Source organism: Silurus aristotelis (genome assembly GCF_946808225.1).
Source record: "Silurus aristotelis genome assembly, chromosome: 19".
NCBI lineage: Eukaryota > Metazoa > Chordata > Actinopteri > Siluriformes > Siluridae > Silurus > Silurus aristotelis.
The window spans coordinates 22,361,755-22,382,685 of NC_139592.1; the positions used below are offsets into that span (position 1 = coordinate 22,361,755).

Here is a 20,931-nt window from a genome sequence, read left to right on the forward strand (position 1 = left end):
ACATGACACTTTGAAGCATGATGTATGTATTTAGGATAGTTTAGATGCATAACTTTTAATAAATAAAGTCTTTCCATGCTGGAACAGGTTTGGGTCTCCTAGTTCAAGGAATAATGTCCTGCCACCACGTCCAAAAACGTCCGATACAAGTGTGTGCCTCCAACCACATATGGCTGGGTGTCCCATTACTTTTGAACCTGTTGTGTAGTCTAACACCTGAGTTCTTTATTTCCTTTAGTTGCCCACATTTGAACAGGGGGGTGAAGACTTTTCTGCTTTCATAAAAAGCTCTTGCTCTAAAACGACCATCAGTATCTGACATCTCATGTCTTTTCTTTTCAGTGATTTGTCTTTTTGTCTTCACTGATTATTAGTGTTGGACGCTTTACTCATGTAGAATCAGGGCCTATTGTGTGTTTCTTTTGTGAGATTGAACCCATAGCTTTTATTTCTTTTTATTGAAAAAGATCCATGACCATTTTATTCTGGAATAACACAACCTAATGACACACCAAGGCTGGGCAAACATGTTGTGTGGTAGAGAAAAAAAAATAAAATCAAGTATTTATTCATTACTGATAAATTTGCTTGTGCAAAATATGCAAAAAACTTTGCTTTGAAATCGATAAAAAAAAATCCAGAAATCTAAATATCCAGATCTGTTCTTCTGCCAGAAGATGGCGCTGTTCTGCAGGTTTTGGCAAAACATCACACGAATGAGAACTCCCTGAACGGGAAGTTTTATTGTTAAATATAAACTTTTATTATTATTATTATTATTATTATTATTATTATTATTATTATTATTATTATTATTATTATTATTATTATTATTATTGTGTTGTTTTTAAAATGTTCTTCACATTTGTGTTATTATTCAGTGTGTTTAAATCAGATGAGAGACAAATATCGTGAACAAGGCGCACAGTAACACTCCGGTCGCCGTGACAACCAGATCGGCCGCCTCTTGCAGGGATCGATAGTGCCGGGTCACGTAACTTTGACCGATCCGTGTGACGACTCTTGAGGGTCCGTCTCCTACGGGAGAGTCTGATGTCTGAGTTTCTGTGACCTGATCGAGGTAAGGCGGTTCTCTGTGCGGCACTGAGGAGCGATGAGGAACACTGTGTGGAGGAGCTGCTGAGTATTGGGCTGGAGAACCGAACAAAAGAACAAAGATTAAATTAGAGAGATATGGAACACATCCAATGTCTGTATGTGAGGTAGTGAAGGAAACATGCGGTGGTGAAGATCTTACCGAGCGCGCTCTGCGTCACGATGGCGAGCACTAGCAGGAGGAGAGTGGCGAGGGTTAGGGTGAGGTAGACGGTGCAGCTGGTGAAGCTGTGCCACATTCCGGAGACACGTAGTCCGAAAAAAGCCAGAGAGCATGGGGTCATCTCCGCCATCTTTCCTCCTTTACCCTCCAGCTCCCTGCATCTAGACAGAGATGCACACCACAACTTTTGTTATGTCGAGATCATGAGAAAATTAAGTCACGAGAAAACAGAAAAGAAAAAAAAGATCTTCTCTCAGGACTTCCCTCAGATCATCTTGCCTTCAGAACAATTATTCGACCGAGTCCAGTTAATGTGACAAATATCTGCTCTATAACTCAATAAAACAAATGAAATAAAAACTATAACAATTCTAAACTTCAGAGTATAAACTGCACACCTGAGTAACAGTTTCTCCACTAGTGCGCTTTGGTTCAGCTGAGGCTCGTTCGAGATCTTCATTCGCTCCAGGATATGTGCGGGGATGTCGTGTCCGTTCTCGCTCATCACCGCCAGGTTGTACGTCCCCTAAAGGTTTAAAGATGACATCATACGACTGCTGTATGAGATCCACGGTAAAAAGAGTAAACACAACTCCAAAATCTGGACAATGAAACCAATGCTGGACAGACATTTTTATTTCAGAGCCAGTTTGGATTGGGAGAAAAATCTAGAATCTATAAGCATATTTTGGAAAGTGGAAGGAAACCGGAGAACCCAGGAAACCAGTAGTAAAAGTGTAGGAAGTACAAAAAGGAAGGACAAAAAGAAAAGGGAAAATTGTGTGTGTGTGTGTGTGTGTGTGTGTGTGTGTGTGTGTGTGTGTGTGTGTGTGTGTGTGTGTGTGTGTGCTCTACCTGTGCACTGCCTCTCAGCGCTGCTCTGCTGTACAGCTCTACTGCCTTCACCATGTCACCTACTGCACTGTAATGATCTCCCATCTTCAGCAGACCTGAGAGAGAGAGAGAGAGAGAGAGAGAGAGAGAGAGAGAGAAGAGAGAGAGAAAGAGAGAGAGATAGATAGAGAGAGAGAGAGAGAGAGAGAGAGAGAGAGAGAGAGAGAGAGAGAGAGAGAGAAAGAGAGAGAGAGAGAGAGAGAGAAAGAGAGAGAAAGAGGGATGAATACATTAACCCCAAGTGGTTTATTCTGCTTAAAACGTATTAATGGAACAATGAAACTCCATCATTGGTTAAGTTGTTGCTATAGAAACCTGTTCTGGCCAATCATATTTGAGTATTCAGCACCACAATAGGGTTTAAGCAGTAAATAGTCATATTCCTATGCAGTAAGTGCACACACACACACACACACACACACACACCTGATTCTTGTGGGACGTGGTTATAGGTGGAAAAGTTGTGATACCTCAACTGGCAGGAAGAACGGTGTATCAGGACCTGCCAAGAAGAAGAAATTTCAGTGAAATGACATCGTGAGCATCAGCATTACTACATTAACTGTACAGTGGATATAAAAAGTCCTTATCTTTCATCTCATCACATCTTTAATGAGATCTTTCAACACTTGACAAGCACTAATCATTAAATGGCTTCAGAAAGTCAACATTGGTGGCCCTATTGGTGTTGTAATAATTAATGAACAAACCAATCGTGGAAATACGATCGGGCCGTCAGGATCTGGTGTGTGTCAAATGTACTGTAGTGGAATGAAGGTTTACCTCACAGAGGTGTGCGGCGTTCGTCTGAGCCACGACAAACCCGGTTTCGGCGAGAAGCGAGTATTTCAACAGCGCCTCGTCCCTGGAAACAAGAAAAAAAGCAACATCATACATAAAGTATACAAACACAATGGACTGATCGTGTGAAGTGAGTCAGTAAAGAAAGCTGCAAGTCACTCAAAGCTGAAGATTGAAAGCCGAAGGGATGAAGTAGAGAATAAAAAGAGGTCAGAGGATTAAATCATGGATGTTACCATGACCCTTGCTGAAAAGCTCTCAGAGCGTCTCGGACGGTGAAGCCCAGGTGGCCGTTCCTCTCGCTGATCGGCTTCAGGAGACTTCGGAAGAAAAGTGCGTATGTTAAAAAGGGCAACAAGAGAAACGTTTTCATCCAAATGAAACAAAACTCAAAAATTATGAATCTTAATTCCACAGCATCCTGGTTTCATTAATCCAAGTGGTCCAAAACGTCCTACATGGCAACCACAATAAAATTATTTTTAATCCTGTCCTCTAACAATTATGGCATTTTCATATAAGAGGAATAAAACACACAGGATGTGCTGTGATGTTTCGGTGTCCGTTTCTTATTTCACGGAAGCTGCACCGAGACGGTAAAACGTACGCCACGGCTTTCTCGGGATCTCTGCTCACGCCTGGTAAGTGTCCTCGAGAGAGAGATGATGCCGCCTCCAAGGCGCCCTCCATGTGACCCAGCTCCCCCGCACTCAGGAAGCACTGAAACGCAGCTGTCTGTAACACACACACACACACACACACACACACACACACACACACACACACACACACACCATGCACGTCTTTTTACGATGAGATTATATGAAATATTTGCAAACACGACACAAGGAATCCACTTCTTTACACTCTTTATACATCTACGACGACGTATTAGGGAAAAAATGGCATTTTTTTATTTTTTTTTATTTCCGATTTTAAAACTCTAAAATTTCCAGTATGATGATCTGGTGATTCTGGGCTTATTCATTCATTCCCTTGTTGCCAATTCTTAGGGAAAAGTAAAGTTTGATTAGATCTTCCACTCCAGGCATAATGGAAAACAAGCGATGTCAAACCTGGCAACGTATTTCTTAATAGAAAAAAATCCACAATTTTTTGAGATTTAAACACAAAACTTGTTTATTGCTCATAAATTCGTGAGGTTTTTCTCGTAATTTTTTACAGTTTTTAACTTGGAGATTTTTTTTCCTCAAAAATTCTGTTTTTTCTCGAAAAAATTATTTTTTCCTCAAACATTTACAATTATTTTTCTCCAAAATTCTCACTTACAACTTTAAAATGTTGAGTTTTTTAATTCCTATTGTTTGTTTTTTTCTTAAAAATTAAAATTTATTTTTTTCTTAAAAATTTAGATTTTTTTTCTCTCAAAAATGTGAACTTACAACTTAAAAATGTTAAGTTTTAAACTCGGATATTCCCTGCCTCCCCTCTTACTATTCTTAATTTATCTTTTAATACAGATTTTCATATAAATCTGAAATCTGAGTCATGAAACAACACGAGTATTAAAATTCATGTGTGTGTTTGACTCTTAAAACCGGTTGGTTTTTTTTAAACACACAAACGTTGGTGTGTCCTCGCCGCCTACCTCGTTCTTGCCCGGCGAGTCTGGAATGGCGCCGTTCAGGTGATACACGCCCAAGTTAAACACGCCGTCTCGACTGCCTTTGCGAGCAGCCAGGTCGAAGTAGTACACAGCTTTGCTGTCGTTTTTTCCCATGGTCCCGTGGTACCAGCCGAGAGCGTTCAGAGCGTCCACGCAGCCCTAAAAAAATATAGAAAGATATAAAAAAAAAAAGAAGAAAATGTACGAAAACATTTCGAATCAATGAACCTAAAAATAACTAATTTAAACATGCATTTCCAGAATCTCCCAGACAAATATTTCCAAATATTTACAAAATTTAAATATTATTGATTACTGATTAATATATACGAATAAATTACTGATTTATTCATGCAAAAGTTTAAAATATGCATTAATTAAAAGCTTCTTTCTTAGGCTGTAAATTAGCTTTCTGGGAGAAAACTGAGAAGTTGTATGTGAAATCAGACCCCCCGTCTAACCAAAATGGCACGATCCGCGTTTCATAACACCTCTGAGAAGATTTGAGTGTGGGCTTGGTAGCCGAATTAGACTCCTCCTATTGACACATCGAATCTTCGACTATTCGGGGTCACCCCCAAAACATATACGCTGAGTTTTAAAATCAGAAAACATTGATGATGATACGATTTGATTTGGTTCTTACCATGTCAGCTGCCTTTTCGAGAAGTTTCAGTGCCAGGGTTTTGTTCCTCTTCCCTCCGATTCCCTGATGAACAGCAATTAAAATTGTTTCGAGAATTGAGAACATGCATTGCAAATTGACACTTGAAGGGGTTCAGCATGTAAAACTGCCCACCAAGGGGTCTTAGCTGGCTGATGTTTAAGGTTCGTGGAAAATCTGACAGAAAGACAGGAGGCGGAGCTTGAGGTGACAGAGATGAAGATGCTGCGATTTTCAGTGTGAGGGATAAAGATGGACAGGATTAGAAATGAGTTTAAACACAATGATTGCACTGGTAGGACATTTTGGAGACAATGTGATAGATGGTTTGGCCATGTGCAGGGGAGAGACAGCCTCTTTTCCATATGTCAAGGCAGAAGTCGAGGACAGAAAGAAGAAGAAGAAGATTATGCAAATGCCACTCGAGGTCATTTCTGAGTTTACTGGGCTGACCTTCAGCAGCAGGATGGCGTAGTCGTACATGGCCGAAGCGTCCGTCATCTGCATGGCGCTCCTGGCGTACCATTTCATAGCCACGCCGATGTCCTTGGTCATCCCGTTGCTGCCGAAGAATGACATTCGTGCCAGTGTTTTCTATCTCGTTCACAAACACACACAAAATAATGCTTTGAGCAACTCGAGCCATGACTCAAAAACAACAACTCGTCCATGTGAATTAAAAGCAGAAGGAAATTTCGTGCTACTTCTCTCGAAAAGAGCGCACCTGGGACTCGGGGTCTCCTCTATAAGCCTGGTGCTTGAGAAACTGTACCATTTCATCCGACTCGCCCGATTGCATCTGAAGCTCCTCCGGGTTGGTTAAGTGGATGTTCTCGGTGAGGACTTGCTGGAAATGAACGAATGAGGTCAGCGGTAGTCCTGATTAGACTCAGTCTTTAGCACTCTAACTTAACTTTATAACATGGATATTTTTCAATGCTTTAATTCGATACAGATTTAATATCATAGTATAATAATATATACATGAACCAGTAGTGTATCTACTGTATGATTTGGAAATGACAGTCAAAGGACAGATCCCCAGAATAAGGTATGACATATCTCAGATTTAAATAAAATATAGGGAGTTTGTGGACGCCTAAGCAAAAGATTCTTCTGTGCTTTTTTGATCCTCATATACCACATTTGGTCTCGATTTGCTTTTGCAATAAATTCCACTCTTTTAATATGTTCCACTGGATTTTTGGAGTGTAGGTGAGGTGAGGTGAGAAACCCTGCGGTGCAGCTAACGTTCCAATTTATCCAAAAGGTGTTCAATGGGTTTTGAGCTCTACAGCAGGAGAGCTTTCACTCCACTTCCACTTGTGAACAGGGGCATCATCATGCTGGAACAGGTTTGGGTCTCCTGGTTCAAGTGAAGGGAAAATTTCACCCTACTGCATCTAAACACTTCCTACACAATTGTGTGCCTTCACCTTTGTGGTAACAGTTTGGAGAAGAACCACATTTGGATTAAAAAGTCAGGTGTTTCAATACTTTTAGCCATATATGTATACGTCAAAATACAATATATGATGAATAAAGATGTTTTTCAGGTGCTGTTAAAGTGTTACTGACTTCAGACATTAGACTCACTGTGTTTCTTGTTATTTTTGATTTATTTTTTGGTGGTACTCCGTTTTCATCCCAAATTCTTCACAGCTATGAAGCAAACACAGGAATCTCTGAAAAGCGAATGCTCTTTATATTTGGTTAAGCCGCCACCTTTTATCACTAATTTACATGCACTCTCTTGACACGCTTCTGTCGAAAGTGCGGTCAGGCATGAGCTGGTGCTTTTTACATACTGAAAGTTTCGGTACCTTGCATGAAGTTTCAGAAGGACAAAAGTTTGAACATGACACAAGTTTGTTGCATGAACACAACTTCGATTCTCATGATCGATTAGGGGCAAATTTGAAGGAATATGGCATTTTTTATGTTTCAAGACATGTCATTCGGTATTAATAGCAAATTACTTAAAATAAAAAGTATTATAGTATTATACCAGAAGTGTTTGCTGAATTTTAATAATGAAGATCTCACCTCTGAGTCCTGGACTTTATTATGATCGATGCTGGTCTGCCTTCCCACGTTGGCGTAGTACCCGTATGCCGTGTCCTGGTCCTTAGGAAATCCGTCGAGACCCTGCATGTGCTTGTAGCCCAAATGCAGCAGCGCCAGACGCTCGTCTTGTACCCCACCGATCAGGCTGTACACGTGGCCCTGTGGAGAACAAGGAGAACATTTGGTTCACGATATTCACGATTTTTTATTTTTTTATCAATCATACACACATCTACATACAAAATCCGATCTTGCGCTACCTTCTCCTGGTCCGCCGGCACTCCGAGTCCTGAAAGGTGTAAAGTGGCGAGCATGAGAGCCGCTTGGTGATGCCCCCAGCACGAGCACAGCTGCAGGAGATCCAGTAACGAGCTCTCGACGTCTACCAAACCGCCATCTGCTAAGCTCTTTAGCACGTCGTTGTAGAGGCGCTGGCCGAAGAGGGATGCCGTTTTGCTGTTCCATGGGCCTAGAGGCAGAGCAAGGTATTATAAAATAATTACACTTGTGGTTATTATTATAATAAATAAATAAATCATTAAATAAATGATTGTGTCCCTTGAACTAACGCCTAATACCATACCGGACACCAGTTCTTTCTCATGCCTCCTGAGAATCTTCAATGCAGCGCTATATTTTGTCTGGTGATCCCAGGACCACGTCTGCAAGCACTTTTCTGGGACAAATGTCCTCCTTAACTGCTCGTAATATGACACGCACACGTCTGAAAGAGTGATGAAGTACAACATAAATATCATTCAGTGTTGCACAGACTCTGCAGCTCATTGACTATGACCAGATCCTTATTCTTCTACGCTGTTGCAGTCCATCTGCCCCAAGTTCTGGCATGCCATGAATTCTATGTTGCTTTTCTGCTCAAAGGGTGTACGGTTACTGCGTTCATTTTGGCTTGTATCAGTCTGTTTTCTTTATTTTTTTTATTTCTCTTTCACTGGAAGCATTCTCACTTGCAAAACAGGCTTTTTTTTTTGTATGTCGCACCATTCTGTGTAAATCCCAAGAGATCAGCAGTTTCTAAATTACCCAAAACATGTACACCTGGTACCATCAACCATATCAAGTCAGATTTATTTCCTGGTATGAACATTAAAGGAAACTCTAGATTTGATCTGCATGATTTTATTCTGTATTGTTGCCAATCACAAGACAGCACAGGTGTTCCTAATAAAAAGGCCGGTGAACGTAGAAAGCATTTACCGTTAGCGAGAGCGGCTTTGCTGTCTTGCATGGCTTTTACGTAGCCTTCACTGATCTGTTTAATATCCTCACACCGTCTGTGGGCTTCGTTCAGTTCCTTCAGTGTTCTCTCTGGAGTCAGAGGGTTCACCACCTTAAAAAGCAAATACGCATGATAGAATGGCGTCACGTGACCGAGTTGCACATAAGCGACATAATTGGAACGTTAATGTTCCAACGGCTAATGTTATCTCCAAGGGCATCATACTGGTTTATTTAAAGGAAAACCAGTTATCATATAAAACATCCAAGGTTTATTACAAGCTAGCTAACATTAGGCTAGCTGCTGTAGCAGTTGGCAAGATCGCTAACAATTTTAGGGTAAGTATACAATTATAATTATAACTCAGAAGAATAGCAAGTTAGCTAAAAAGAAAGTCATCAAGCTAGTTAACATTAGTTTAATACAAATTGAGGAATAGCTAACAATACAAGTAAATATGGGCCATGATTGATCCCAAGCTGCCGCCAGGCGAGTCATTACTAGCAAGCTAGATAACATCAAGTAATCCTGAGATGAGCACCATAAGACCATAAGAGGTTATGAAAGAGGTGAAAAAGGTTCATGCTCACCGTTTCGGAGCCTAAGCGGTAATATTTAACCGGTCCAATATAACCATGAATTCCCGGCATGTAGATGCAGCCGCCAATCACGAAGTATCCCAAAATGTCATTATACAGGACATCTTCCTGAAAACTGGAACGTGGGACACAAGTTTTCATAAATATTTTACTTTTTGATGACAGATTACAGTAATATTTCTGTGAGAAATGATTTGTCTCAATGTAATCAATCAGAGAAGACATGGCTAGTGTTTAGTGTTGTGCTACAAAGCTAATGTGGCTAATAAGCACAGGAAGTGTATCTTTCCAAAATCATTGGTATAAAAAATGTTACGTCTTTATCTACATGCTTTAATTATCACTGTGTCTGTCTGAGGACAATAGTAAAAGACCAAAACTGTATGGAGATATACTAACATCACTTTCTGTTTTAGCTTTAAAGCTACAGTGAAAAGCTACAGTTACATCAGCAAGCAATGAGTCTTTAGGTCTCTTTGTGATCTTTTCCTTGAAGTCTGTTGTGTAGCAGCAAGTGAACATTTTCCAGAATTGTAATATCAGTTCTGAGTCGTACTAGCTTCTGGAAAGATTAGCAAAGCTAACTATACAAGCTACACTATATGGACACAAGACAACGCCAAGCCATTGCTGTTTCAAGCCATTCACGGCGTTTTGTCTCCATAATTTAACGAAGCCCTTTTAATACACCGAAGCCAAGCTGATGGAACCCGTCATTCACTAGCGCGCTGGAAACATCTCAAACGGAAACCATAACATGCTACAACAAACCCATGACATCCCTTTAACAGTGCTGATATGGAGTATTATTGATTTGTTTACACATGTCCTCGTACTTGTATACGCCTTCCGTGAGGTGGTCTTCAGAGTCGGCCTGCGTGATGATCACCTTCACCTGGAGACAATATAACAGAAATGATTACCATTTAGGAGTCATATTTCATCATTTTCACACTCTTGAGCCTGGGAATGACGTGTAATTAATTGTTTTTTTATAAGTCATCATACAATCAATACTCAGATAATCAATAAGGTGTTGAATCATGGTGATTGTCATTGCTGTATAAAAACGTGCAATGAAGGAAAATCCTGTGAAGCAGACATTAGGACAGTATCTCGAAAGGGTTTTTTTAAACTACTTTTTTAACACCAAACTATCATGTTGATGTCATAAAGTACCTAAAGCTGTGTGCGAAGGATTGGTTTGCAGTGTGACATTAGAAGAACTCATGAAACATTACAAAAACGGATTCAAAAATAGAAATATTTGTGAAAAAAAAAAAATATTTCCAAGAAAATCCTTAGGCGGTTTCCGAGGCAAGGAACCCATGAACTAAGTGTATTTGCAAATAATATGCAGATTGACCCTCCTCTATAACAACAAAAGTTTCTATTTGAACAATATGTAAAAATAGCAACCACCAGGTGTTCGGTGGATTAACTCGGAGCACCTTTGAGGTCTGGATGAAGAGGTCTAGACGGATCCAGGTAAGAAGAGGTAGATTTGTGTGAACTGTGAAGGCACGTTCCAGTCCAGAGGTCAAACGCACCTGCACCACGAGGTTGCCTACGTACACACGCAAGGAAACACATAAGGGAAAAGCTGAGGTAAATCTGGTGAATCTTGTGATTTCATCCTGCCAGCCAAGAACAACCGATTTTTCCACAGAAAAAAACGTAAAGATCCATCGCATTCTGTTTTTTTTTTTATTTATTTTTTTTTTTATGAGCATTATGTCAGAACAATGCATCATGGTAGTATTGATAGCTACTAAATCTAATGAAATTTCTCATCAGAGTAATATTTTAGACAAGTTTATTTCTATGGCGCTTTTTACAACAGACATCGTCTCAAAGCAGCTTTACAGTTAAGGTAAGCGATGTGAGTTTATCCCTGATGAGCAGCCATGGTGACTGTGACAAGAAAAACCTCCCTTAGATGTTATGAGAAGGAAACCTTGAGAGGAACCAGACTTAAAAGCGGAACCTCATTTTAGTGTTTAATAAAATTCAAGATGGAGTTTTTAGTCTTAATGCAAACTCATTTCGAAGCTTGTTTGTTTTTTTATTGTGCAACATCTCTTCAGTTACAAATCATTTCATAAGTTTGTATGAAACAAAAACAGGAACTCAGATGTTTGAAAAAGATATTTGAATGAACTGTGGATAAAACGAAAAACAGGATGCAGCGACAATATAAAGTGAAGCACATAAAAATCCGTCACGCGCTTTAGCGATGATGTAATGCAACCTTTCTGGCTCAGCGATAATGAAGTTACCTGTATCGCTCAGGAGCAGGAGAGGCGTTGTGTATTTCCTCTGCTTGTTCACGTGCTTGATGATGCTGCAGAGCTTTGCCCTGCACCGCTGGAGCAGATATATCCACACTGACATGGTCAGCCTATAAATCAACACTGATGGTTTTAACACTGAACATACTTTGTAAATTTGTCCACTTGTTAACTTGCTGGTCTTACCTGGGTTCCACTCGTGCACCGAAGCTTGCAGTCACCATCTCTCCGTTGGCCAAGGCCGGAAACGTCCGGATGACTCCGTATGTCTCTCCAGTGCTTGCAAAAGGGAACGTCAGGAGTCTCACTACATCTGCAACATCGTTGGACCATTTAGAGAAACAGTTTAGCGAGAAAAAATCAATCCACATGTCAAATATTGGTAACTTTTTATAAAAATGGTGCTCCCATTAGGGGTCGCCACGGCGGATCCTCCGTCTCCATACTACTGTCCTCTACATCTGCCTCTTTCATACCAACTACCTGCATGTCTTCATTCACCACATCCATAAACCTCCTCCTTGGTCTTCCTCTTTTCCTTCTTCCTGGTGGCTCCATCCTCAGCGTTCTCCTACTGATATACCCCATGTCCCTCCTCTGCACATGTCCAAACCAGCTCAATCTCACCTCCCTCACCTTGTCTCCAAAACGTCCTACATGCGCTGTCCCTCTAATAAACTCATTTCTTATCCTGTCCATCGTCATCACTCCCAACAAACATCTCAACATCTTCAGCTCTGCTACCTCCAGCTCCACCTCCTGTCTTTTACTCAATGCCACTGTCTCTAAACCATACAACATCTCAGGTCTCACCACAGTCCTATAAACTTTCCCTTTCACTCCATTACTTTGCACTGTTGATCCCAGGTACCTGAACTCCTCCACCTTCTCCACCTCTTCTCCCTGCAACCACACCACTCCACTGCCCTCCCTCTCATTCCCCCCAATGATCTCTATTTTAAGTCAATGCACCACATCGTTAAATTGAAAACCACCGATAAATAATAATAATAAAAAAAATAAAAACAGGCTAGAAACTCACCTGACCCAATAGGACACTTCTCTATTCTGTCTTTTGTCCCATTCCAAATGAGCTCCACCCCCCAAGCAAGACATCTGTCCCAAGATTTGGTGGGACGTTCCGAAGGTGGGATCGTCCGCAGGGTTTTAAACATTCTCACCACAGCGTCCTCATATTGATTAAAACCAACGTGGCGTTTGGTGCTTTCTGTTCCATCCAGATGCACCAGCCAGGCTCTCAGCATCACATCCTGGGCTTCTGTCATCCGCCTGAGGAAAAAGTCTCTCTTATACACCAGGGCAGGAGGGTACTTAAGCTGAATCATCCTTGTTCGAAGTTTTTGGATTCCTCTGACGTGAGTCCACGATCTCCTAAAGGTCACGAGTCCGGTCTTTTCTGGTGTGGAAAGTGAAATCTCGACTCCCACCATGCAGGACTTGGAGCAGGAATATGTCAGCTGCACACTGGAGTTGACGGTGACGGTGTCAGGTTTGGAGTCGAAGTAAAGAAAGTCACCGGATGGGCTGATGTGCAAAGGGGACATGGTGGTGTGTGTGGTGATGTGGCACTGAATCTTGAAAAGGACAAATAAGACCATGGAAGAACTTTACGAAGCACCTTGAAATGAAATGACACATCCCTGTAGCTGACCCATCGTACTTATTATCCATTTATTGTTGCATGTAATAAATAATGTATTGCATATTTGAGGTCCCAGGGACAATCTTTTAATAATCTAAATATGCCTTTTAAATAACTTCGTAACAGGTTATGGGTTCAAATCCCAACCGCACCAACTGATGTGTCCTTGAGCCCTAACCCACAACTGCAGTATAACGAACTGTAAGTCGCTGCGGAAAAGGCCGTTTGGACGTTTTCGCACAACTCTCACAATGCCGATCGCTCCTCCTCCGACTCAAACTCGCGATGCAGCGGCGCTTTAGTCCTCGAGTCTATCCAAACCTGCAAACACACCACCTCAACACCACTGCAGTCTTCTCCATATCCACACAGTGCATTCTGGGACTTTGATTGTCTGGATGATTGTACATCTGAAGATTATTTACTTGGTTTGAGAGTAAAAACATAAGAACATATTCTTTATGGTTATATTTCTATTCATGCACTGTATCAGTCAGGAGCAGCAGAATCTGAAATATTTCAATAGAAATCAAATTGCAGTGTTTAATTTATTTCAAGATTGAGTTTTTAGATCTAAACCAGAATGATTTAGAAGCTTGTTTTAGGGTTTTTACTGTTTAATAATAGCTGCTTGAGTCATTTCATGAATTGGTATGAAAGAAACAGGAACTTTGGTGCGTTCCAGGAAATGCTTCAGAAAGAGTACAGATAGTGAAAGAACTCGTAGATAAAACATGAGCCTGTGATAAATCTAGGTGTTTGTTCAATTCTTTCTTTTTGCCTTCTTACCACTGAAAGCAGCGAGGCGCAGACCATCACTGTGCTGAAGAAGAAGCCCGAACTTCTCGATACTGTCATCTTGTCCGGGTCGTAGCGCATCGGTTCGGTTCGGTTCCGAATCAGCTTCAGGAGAATTCAAAGAGAAAACGAGTCGTGAAAAAAAAAAAAAAACAGATTTAAGAATAATCCAGGAAGCGTTGAAGCTGCATTCTTCCTCTTCGGGAGAATTTGTTTACTGGTGACTTGTCATTCTTCCGTATTTCAGAGGCAGGTGGGGCCATGCAGCACCTGCTCTCCATGATCTTTATTCCATTACCAGATCATAATCATATCTCAATGCATCGTTTTTAACATTTACAATCAAATAAGTGTTGATCATCTCACTATTTTTCTTAGTAAATAAGGTGCTGTTGAAATTTTCCAGATGTTTACCAGATGTTGGTAACAACCAAATGCAATGAAGACATACAAAGAAATCAAACCATACCATAAATTGTTTAATAATGTGAAATGACACAGGGAAAAAAATATTATTCGTACCTTTGTTGGTAATGAAGGCTTCGAGATGCCTCCTGTATGGAGAAACTGTTTGCACGAGTTTGTGGTTTCTTATATAATCTCTAAACTTTAGTTCTTTCCATGGATTTTCAATTGGATTTAAGTCAGGTGATTGGCTGGAACATTCTAGCAGCTTTATTTTCTTTTTCTAAAAGTTTCCTCGGCTGTGTGTTTGGGATCGTCGTCTTGCTGGAATGTCCAACCTCGTTTCATCTCCATCATCCTGGTAGATGGTAGCCGATTTTTATCAAAAATGTCTCGGTACATTTTTCCATTCATACTTCCTTTCAATTATATGAAGTTTTCCAGTATTGTATGATGAAAAACAGCCCCACACCATAACGTTCCCACCTCCAAATGTCAGTGTTGGTAAGGTGTTTCTGGTGTGATGTGCAGTGCCATTTGTCCTCAAAACATGGTGTGTATTATGGCGTCCGAAGAGTTACATTTTGGTCTCATCTGACCAGACTTTATTCTCCAAGTATTTCACAGGCTTGTCCAAATGTTGTGCAGCAAACTTTACATGAGCTTCAACATGCTTTTTCTTCAGAAATGAAGAAGTCATAGGTGGTGAGTGAACTAGAATTTAAAGCTTTTATGGACACAATCAGGTTAAGCATAGTTAGAGTACTTAGAGATCTTAATGTTGGTATAACTGGGATAATCCCTGCATTTATAACTGGGCAACAAACAGTGAAGTGGATGCAATGATATTTACAGTATATTTCCACTGCTGAGCCTGAAGACGTGGATATATTTAGATGAATAATTTAAAGCAGTTACTATTGTATTATCATAGTTTGAATAGGTTAAATAATTGTAATTTGATAGCAGTATATTTTGCATAATGTATCACAAGTAAATTTTTTATTTATCCTTAGCAAATCTACTAAACGGCAAGGCATCATGGACTGACAAAACCGAGTGCATAGCTCAGCTTAAAACAGCATAGTGTGTTTCGCTTCAGTAGCTTCAGATGTTTTCATGCCTCTCTGAACTGAAACAGAGAGCACTCGAGCATGAGAGAAGGTTCTGATGACACTTTATAAGAGACATGTATAAAAGGGCGAATGTATAAAATGCTCAGTTCACAGACCGAGTATCACAAGGCTAATAAGGTTCTAGGTTCTGTGAATATTAGCATTTTTTTCCACATCATTGTCTCTCGGATGACATGGCTTTACAAGATGTGTGCGGTTTTCTCGACCCCTCTAGTGATCTTCATTGGAACGCTCCACGTTCATGGTCCAAGTCTCTCATGAGTACCTTTCACGTAGGTGGGTCGAATACCAGATGGCTGCAGGAAACCAGAAATTCAAGTCCACTGGAATTCTATGTGCCGGTGCAAGAATACCTAACAAAAAGCCCTTTTCAGTTTGGTCAAGCCCAGCCTATTTTAAACAACTCACCTTGGACTTCTAAAAGCAATGACTCTTCCCAACACTCCCCGAATCCTCTCTCAACCTCTCCCTCTGTTCCTTTACCATTCCCTCTGGGTCACGGCACCACCACGCTGGCATTCATCTTCCAGGGCGGCGTGATTGCTGCAGCAGACTCGCGATCCAGCTGTGCAGGATTAGTCGCGTGCCCGGCATCCCAAAAAATTATACCTGTCCATTCCCATCTGGTGGGGACCACGTCGGGAACCTCGGCCGATTGTGTCCTCTGGAAGCGCATCATAGCGAGGGAACTGAGGCTTTACCAGCTCCGAAACAAGCGAAGGCTGTCGACAGCGGGCGCCGCCAAGCTGCTGTCCCACATGTTGCACCCTTTTAAAGGCACTGAGCTGTGTGTAGCCGCTACTCTGTGTGGATGGGATGTACACGAGAACGAGGTGACACAATGTGCAACTGGCAAATCATCCAATATCAGACCACTGGCAGAAAGTGATGCCGAAACCTCTGGACAAGACAGCGATGGTAAGGCTCTGATGACAACTAGAGATCCTTTCCAAAGTGATCCTAAAACCAAAACACCCATTTCTACTTCAACAACAACAAAACTCTCCGGTCCAGGCCTTGTTTATGTGTGCAGTGATGGCCTCCGTTTGAAGGGTGAGCTTTTCTCAGTGGGATCGGGTTCTCCGTATGCATACTCAATCCTGGATGAGAGGATTCACTGGGGGATGAGTGTTGACGAAGCGGTCTCTGTGGCCAGGGAAGCCGTATATAGGGCCACGCACCGGGACGCTTACTCGGGCAACAACGTCGACCTGTACCACGTTACCGCTAAAGGCTGGACACGCCGGAAAAGGGAGGACCTCAAAGAAGAGTACTACAGAGAAAAGGAGAGAGAGAAAACAAAAATGGAAGAGAGGAAGAAGGAAAGAGAGAGAGAGAAAGTCAAAAAAGATGACGAGTCTGAATTTCAACAGTAACCAAACAAAGATAAAATAATAAATACATTTGACCCATGTGTGAGTGTTTTATGTATTGTTGTTATATTATAAGATAAGAGTACAAATATATAGATGATATAGAACATATTAGCTTTAAAATTTTTGCTCTGCATTTTCCTTGAGTTTACTGATAAGTCTAGAAACAAGAGGTTGTGTTGTTCTATGTTAAATATGAGATCAGCGTTATTTTTCATCCAACGTTTTCTTAATGTATTTTAATGGAGAAATCCTGTAGAACTTCCAGGGAAAAGTTGTCCCTTGGAGAAACGTTGGTCTTTGTGCTTTTTTAAATGTAACCAGTCCCATCCGACCAAGAAGGTGTATCTAGTTGTGTGTCAATGTTTTCAATGGTGTCCTGATCCTTACATACGTTTGAGGGCAAATTGTTTGGACAATAAAACCGGTGTAAGCTAATGGATTTCATGTTTAACTGGGTGTCCACCATTTTGCTATGAGATAAAACGACAAAACCGCATTTTATTAGAAGTGAAAAGGGTGCAGTTCCTGACACAAAGTTCGAGGTAATGCTCCTTTGCAAAAAAACAAAAAAACACCAAGTGGGCGTGAATACAAAAGATAATGACAAGTAACATGCAATGTGGTGTGACAGGAAACACTGATCATATACTGTAGGGAAGTAAACAGTGTGAACGCAGACAGAATCAGAAAGGACTTATTTGTCAAATATAAAAAATGGTTTTTTTGTTATAGTTGGGAAGTCAAGTGGATTTCAAGTTGCACATCTTCCACAGAGATGCAAATCCACAGAGGAAAAACAGGCTGTTGTTTTGCATTCCTTTCTTTTGGAAATAATGGGAGAGCGAGAAAGAGAGAGAGAAAGAAAGAAAGAGAGAGAGTCTGTGTTAACTCTCTGGTATCCTTTTTTCATTTCCTTAACTTGAGTCTATTTTTATTTTAAATAATTTTACATTCACACCAGACACATTCATACAGTCAATCAAACACGGCCAACTTCAGCATGATGGGCAACGCTGGGGTTATAAAGAATTATAACACAAACTGGATACACAAAATACAAATATATTTCAAGCATAGAAAAAGTAGTGTTCATTAAAACCTTATTTTTAAATTTATTTACATTTGTGTCTAAATGAACACAGTGATGATTTTTTTTCCCCACGTTGATTTTGTGTTTTGTTGCTTCAACATGACAAATTATAAACTGTAAATTATTGAAGAAAAAAAAAAAAAAAAAAGGATTTCACTTTTAAAAATGTCCTTTAATCTGAATTATATGTCACATTTCATCTGAGATTTTTTGGTAACACAGTACTGCATGTTGTTCATTGTGAAAAAGTTTCTAAAAAGGCAAATTGTACAGATTTCCAACTAAATAAGGCCCACATTTGTGATATCGTTAAGATACCATAAAAAAAAACACACGCACAAACCAAAAAAACTTTTAAAACGTTTTTTTCTATTAAATGTCAAGTGGTTTTTATTGTGATATTGAACACATATTAAGTGAGATGTTCCTCCAAGAACAAAGTGCTGCATAAAACAACATTAAGTGAACATGATACCACAAAACAAACCCTACAATTAGCGCATGTATGCAAATGACATTTGGTTCAACAACACAAAAACACTGTAGCAGCACAACATCGAGTAAAACACAGAGCGTAACTATTACTTTTGCAATTTAAATTCTTGACTGTCGTCCAATCTTGTACGTAGGTCCTGTTCTGAAAAAAAAAAAAACACATTACCGTCCAATCCGACCTGTTACAAGATAAACACTGAAGATTTTCTGCTGACATTCAACAACAAAAGAACTCCAGTGAATTTACAACCATCTGAAGTATGTGAGAATACAGGGTTGTTTTGTTTTGACAGTGTTAGTGATCCAGACACGTGTTCCATTCGTACCTGTGTAGTCTACATTCACACGGTCTGAGAAGATCCTAACATCTCAAAACATCTGAGCTTATCAAATACTGGCTTTCAGGTACTTCTCTGAGCTTTGTGAGTTGATTTATAAGATGACATTTATTATGTTTATTTTTATTAGTTAGAATTGAGATTAGTCAGGATTAAATTGAAGGCCCAGGTCATAGTTTATAGAAGGATCTATTGCCTCTTTAGTGATTCATGTACACTATAGATGCAATTATAAATTAGAGAGAGAGAGAGAGAGAGAGAGAGAGTAATGAAATGTACAAGACCTCAGATTCAAACCTAAATCATGGCGGTGTCCCAAATCAGTCCACTACAGCTACGTAGTGCACTTAATATGGCGGATGTCTGACGTAATTCCACGTACTTCGTAGGGCACCTAGTTAGAATTAAGTGTTTATTTGCAATTGGTACAACTGCCAAATAAATCGCTATTAAGATATTGAATTATAAACTACAATGTTTTTATTGCGTATTTTATACCATCCATAAGGTCATGTTTTGTGGTCATGTAGCGAAGGGAATGTTATGTTTATGGTTTAGATGTAGAGTAGGTTTATGAAAGTATTTAGTGTGCTTTAGATTGTATCTGAACGGATTAATAATGTTAAAATGGTGAGGGTGCTTTATTAGACCCAAAACTGTAGATGTTTTCGTGCTTACCAGGATGGCCGAGTGGTTAAGGCGTTGGACTTAAGATCCAATGGACATATGTCCGCGTGGGTTCGAACCCCACTCCTGGTAGCGAATTTATTTTGTTGTTTTTATTTTATTTAAAAAAAAACAACATTTTGTTTTTGGTTCCTTTCTGTTTCATCTCGTTGCAAAACAGAAACCGAAATGATCAATAGTACATACTGGAATTCTAAAAATCGTGTTGGACTTACCGGAAACACACTTTGTACTGCGCATGTGCGAAAACCTGCGGATTCTTTTGTGTTTTATGTAAAACCTCAACAATTATTATGTGAATGAGTGAATAAATGAAGAATATAATGAATTAATTCATTTATAAACAGATAAAATAATCTAATAAATTAACTATATTAAGTGTTTCTTAAATGCAGATTAAGTATACTAAAATAAATAGAACAGTTAAATCGAATTTATATTTAGAAAATTAATTATAAAACACACACACACACATTGATTAAATTGCTTTATGGTATATCAATTGAATTTGTGCCAATTTAATCAAATATATTAAGGGAATTACTAACATTTATAGATTAACTGTTTCACACTAACTATTAACTATTTGACATTCACACGTTTCCCTCTGTCGGCCATGGGCGGTATTACAGCATATTTTCAATAAAACAATTGAGTTTTATTTCTTTGATCAGGTTTTTATTTATAATGCAGTTCTTCATTAATAAATAAATAAATAAACAAATAAATAAATAAGAAGACGAATGATCTGCTGTGGTGACCTCTAACGGGTGCAGCCGAAAGAGGAAGAACAAGAAGAAGAAGAAGAAGAAAAAAAAGAAGTAAAGAAAGAAAGAAAGAATTGGTGAAGGAAAGACGAGTGTACAAATGTGTGGAATGAAGATGTCTTAATATTTGTGCATTTTTGTTTATCATCCATAGACTTTTACATTGTTTTTTTTATTGTACCACTACAAGACAATCTAAAAGTTAGGACATAAAGATTTATTTCGACAATGTAAATCTATAAATGTACAGATTATTTTATTTTATTTACTTTATTTCCATTGGAAAACAATTCTCCCTGAGCATGAACAGTTCCTGAAAATGAGCTTTATTTTATTTAAAGGTATAATATATAAATGGAAAATTAAATCAATATTTTGTATTGTCATGATGATGATAATGATGATTTATATTAATAATAATAAAACAAAAGAAAACAGCAATGGTTGTTTTTAATTACATTTTGTATTATTTTTATGTATTATTTGTTATTATTAAAATTACTATTAGTAGTATTAGTTTTATTATTAGTAGTGTTTATTGTTATTATATTATTAAAGTTAGTAGTATCCGTTTTATTAGATATTATTATTATTATTAATATTATTAATATAATCATTATTTATTTGTTTGTTTATTGTCGCGATTGCTGCTTTTGCTGCTTTTCGGTCACGTGCACGCGCACGTTCCCAGTGGATCCGTGACCGCGCTTTACG

General features: G+C 39.3%; 2 protein-coding genes across 4 annotated transcripts; one reads left to right on the plus strand and one right to left on the minus strand.

Annotated features, from left to right (window-relative positions):
• Nucleotides 1–827: 827 nt before the first annotated feature.
• Nucleotides 828–14,145, minus strand: LOC310715042 (protein sel-1 homolog 3). 2 transcript variants are annotated; one of them, XM_083521186.1, is made up of 23 exons: nucleotides 13,915–14,145; nucleotides 12,505–13,057; nucleotides 11,649–11,775; nucleotides 11,451–11,572; nucleotides 10,623–10,738; nucleotides 10,008–10,066; nucleotides 9,163–9,286; nucleotides 8,551–8,683; nucleotides 7,916–8,056; nucleotides 7,593–7,801; nucleotides 7,312–7,491; nucleotides 5,990–6,112; nucleotides 5,719–5,859; nucleotides 5,248–5,310; nucleotides 4,584–4,760; nucleotides 3,582–3,709; nucleotides 3,211–3,294; nucleotides 2,957–3,038; nucleotides 2,600–2,675; nucleotides 2,135–2,229; nucleotides 1,678–1,805; nucleotides 1,259–1,440; nucleotides 828–1,152 (listed from the first exon to the last, which is right to left on the minus strand). In XM_083521186.1, exons 1-23 carry the CDS (start codon nucleotides 14,002–14,004, stop codon nucleotides 887–889), a joined length of 3,399 nt encoding a protein of 1,132 aa, XP_083377312.1. In that variant the 5' UTR covers nucleotides 14,005–14,145; the 3' UTR covers nucleotides 828–886. The 2 variants fall into 2 exon arrangements, 1 of the variants encoding a protein (XP_083377312.1); XR_014530215.1 differs by lacking the exons at nucleotides 828–1,152; nucleotides 1,259–1,440; nucleotides 1,678–1,805 and having other exon boundaries at nucleotides 2,169–2,229; nucleotides 3,512–3,709.
• Nucleotides 14,146–14,608: 463 nt separating this feature from the next.
• psmb11b (proteasome 20S subunit beta 11b) lies at nucleotides 14,609–16,902 on the plus strand. 2 transcript variants are annotated; one of them, XM_083521187.1, is made up of 2 exons: nucleotides 14,609–14,689; nucleotides 15,679–16,902. In XM_083521187.1, the coding sequence occupies exons 1-2, from the start codon at nucleotides 14,658–14,660 to the stop codon at nucleotides 16,838–16,840; spliced, it is 1,194 nt and encodes a 397-aa protein (XP_083377313.1). In that variant the 5' UTR covers nucleotides 14,609–14,657; the 3' UTR covers nucleotides 16,841–16,902. The 2 variants fall into 2 exon arrangements, with proteins under 2 accessions (XP_083377313.1, XP_083377314.1); XM_083521188.1 differs by lacking the exon at nucleotides 14,609–14,689 and adding an exon at nucleotides 14,921–15,033.
• The last annotated feature ends 4,029 nt before the right edge of the window (nucleotides 16,903–20,931 follow it).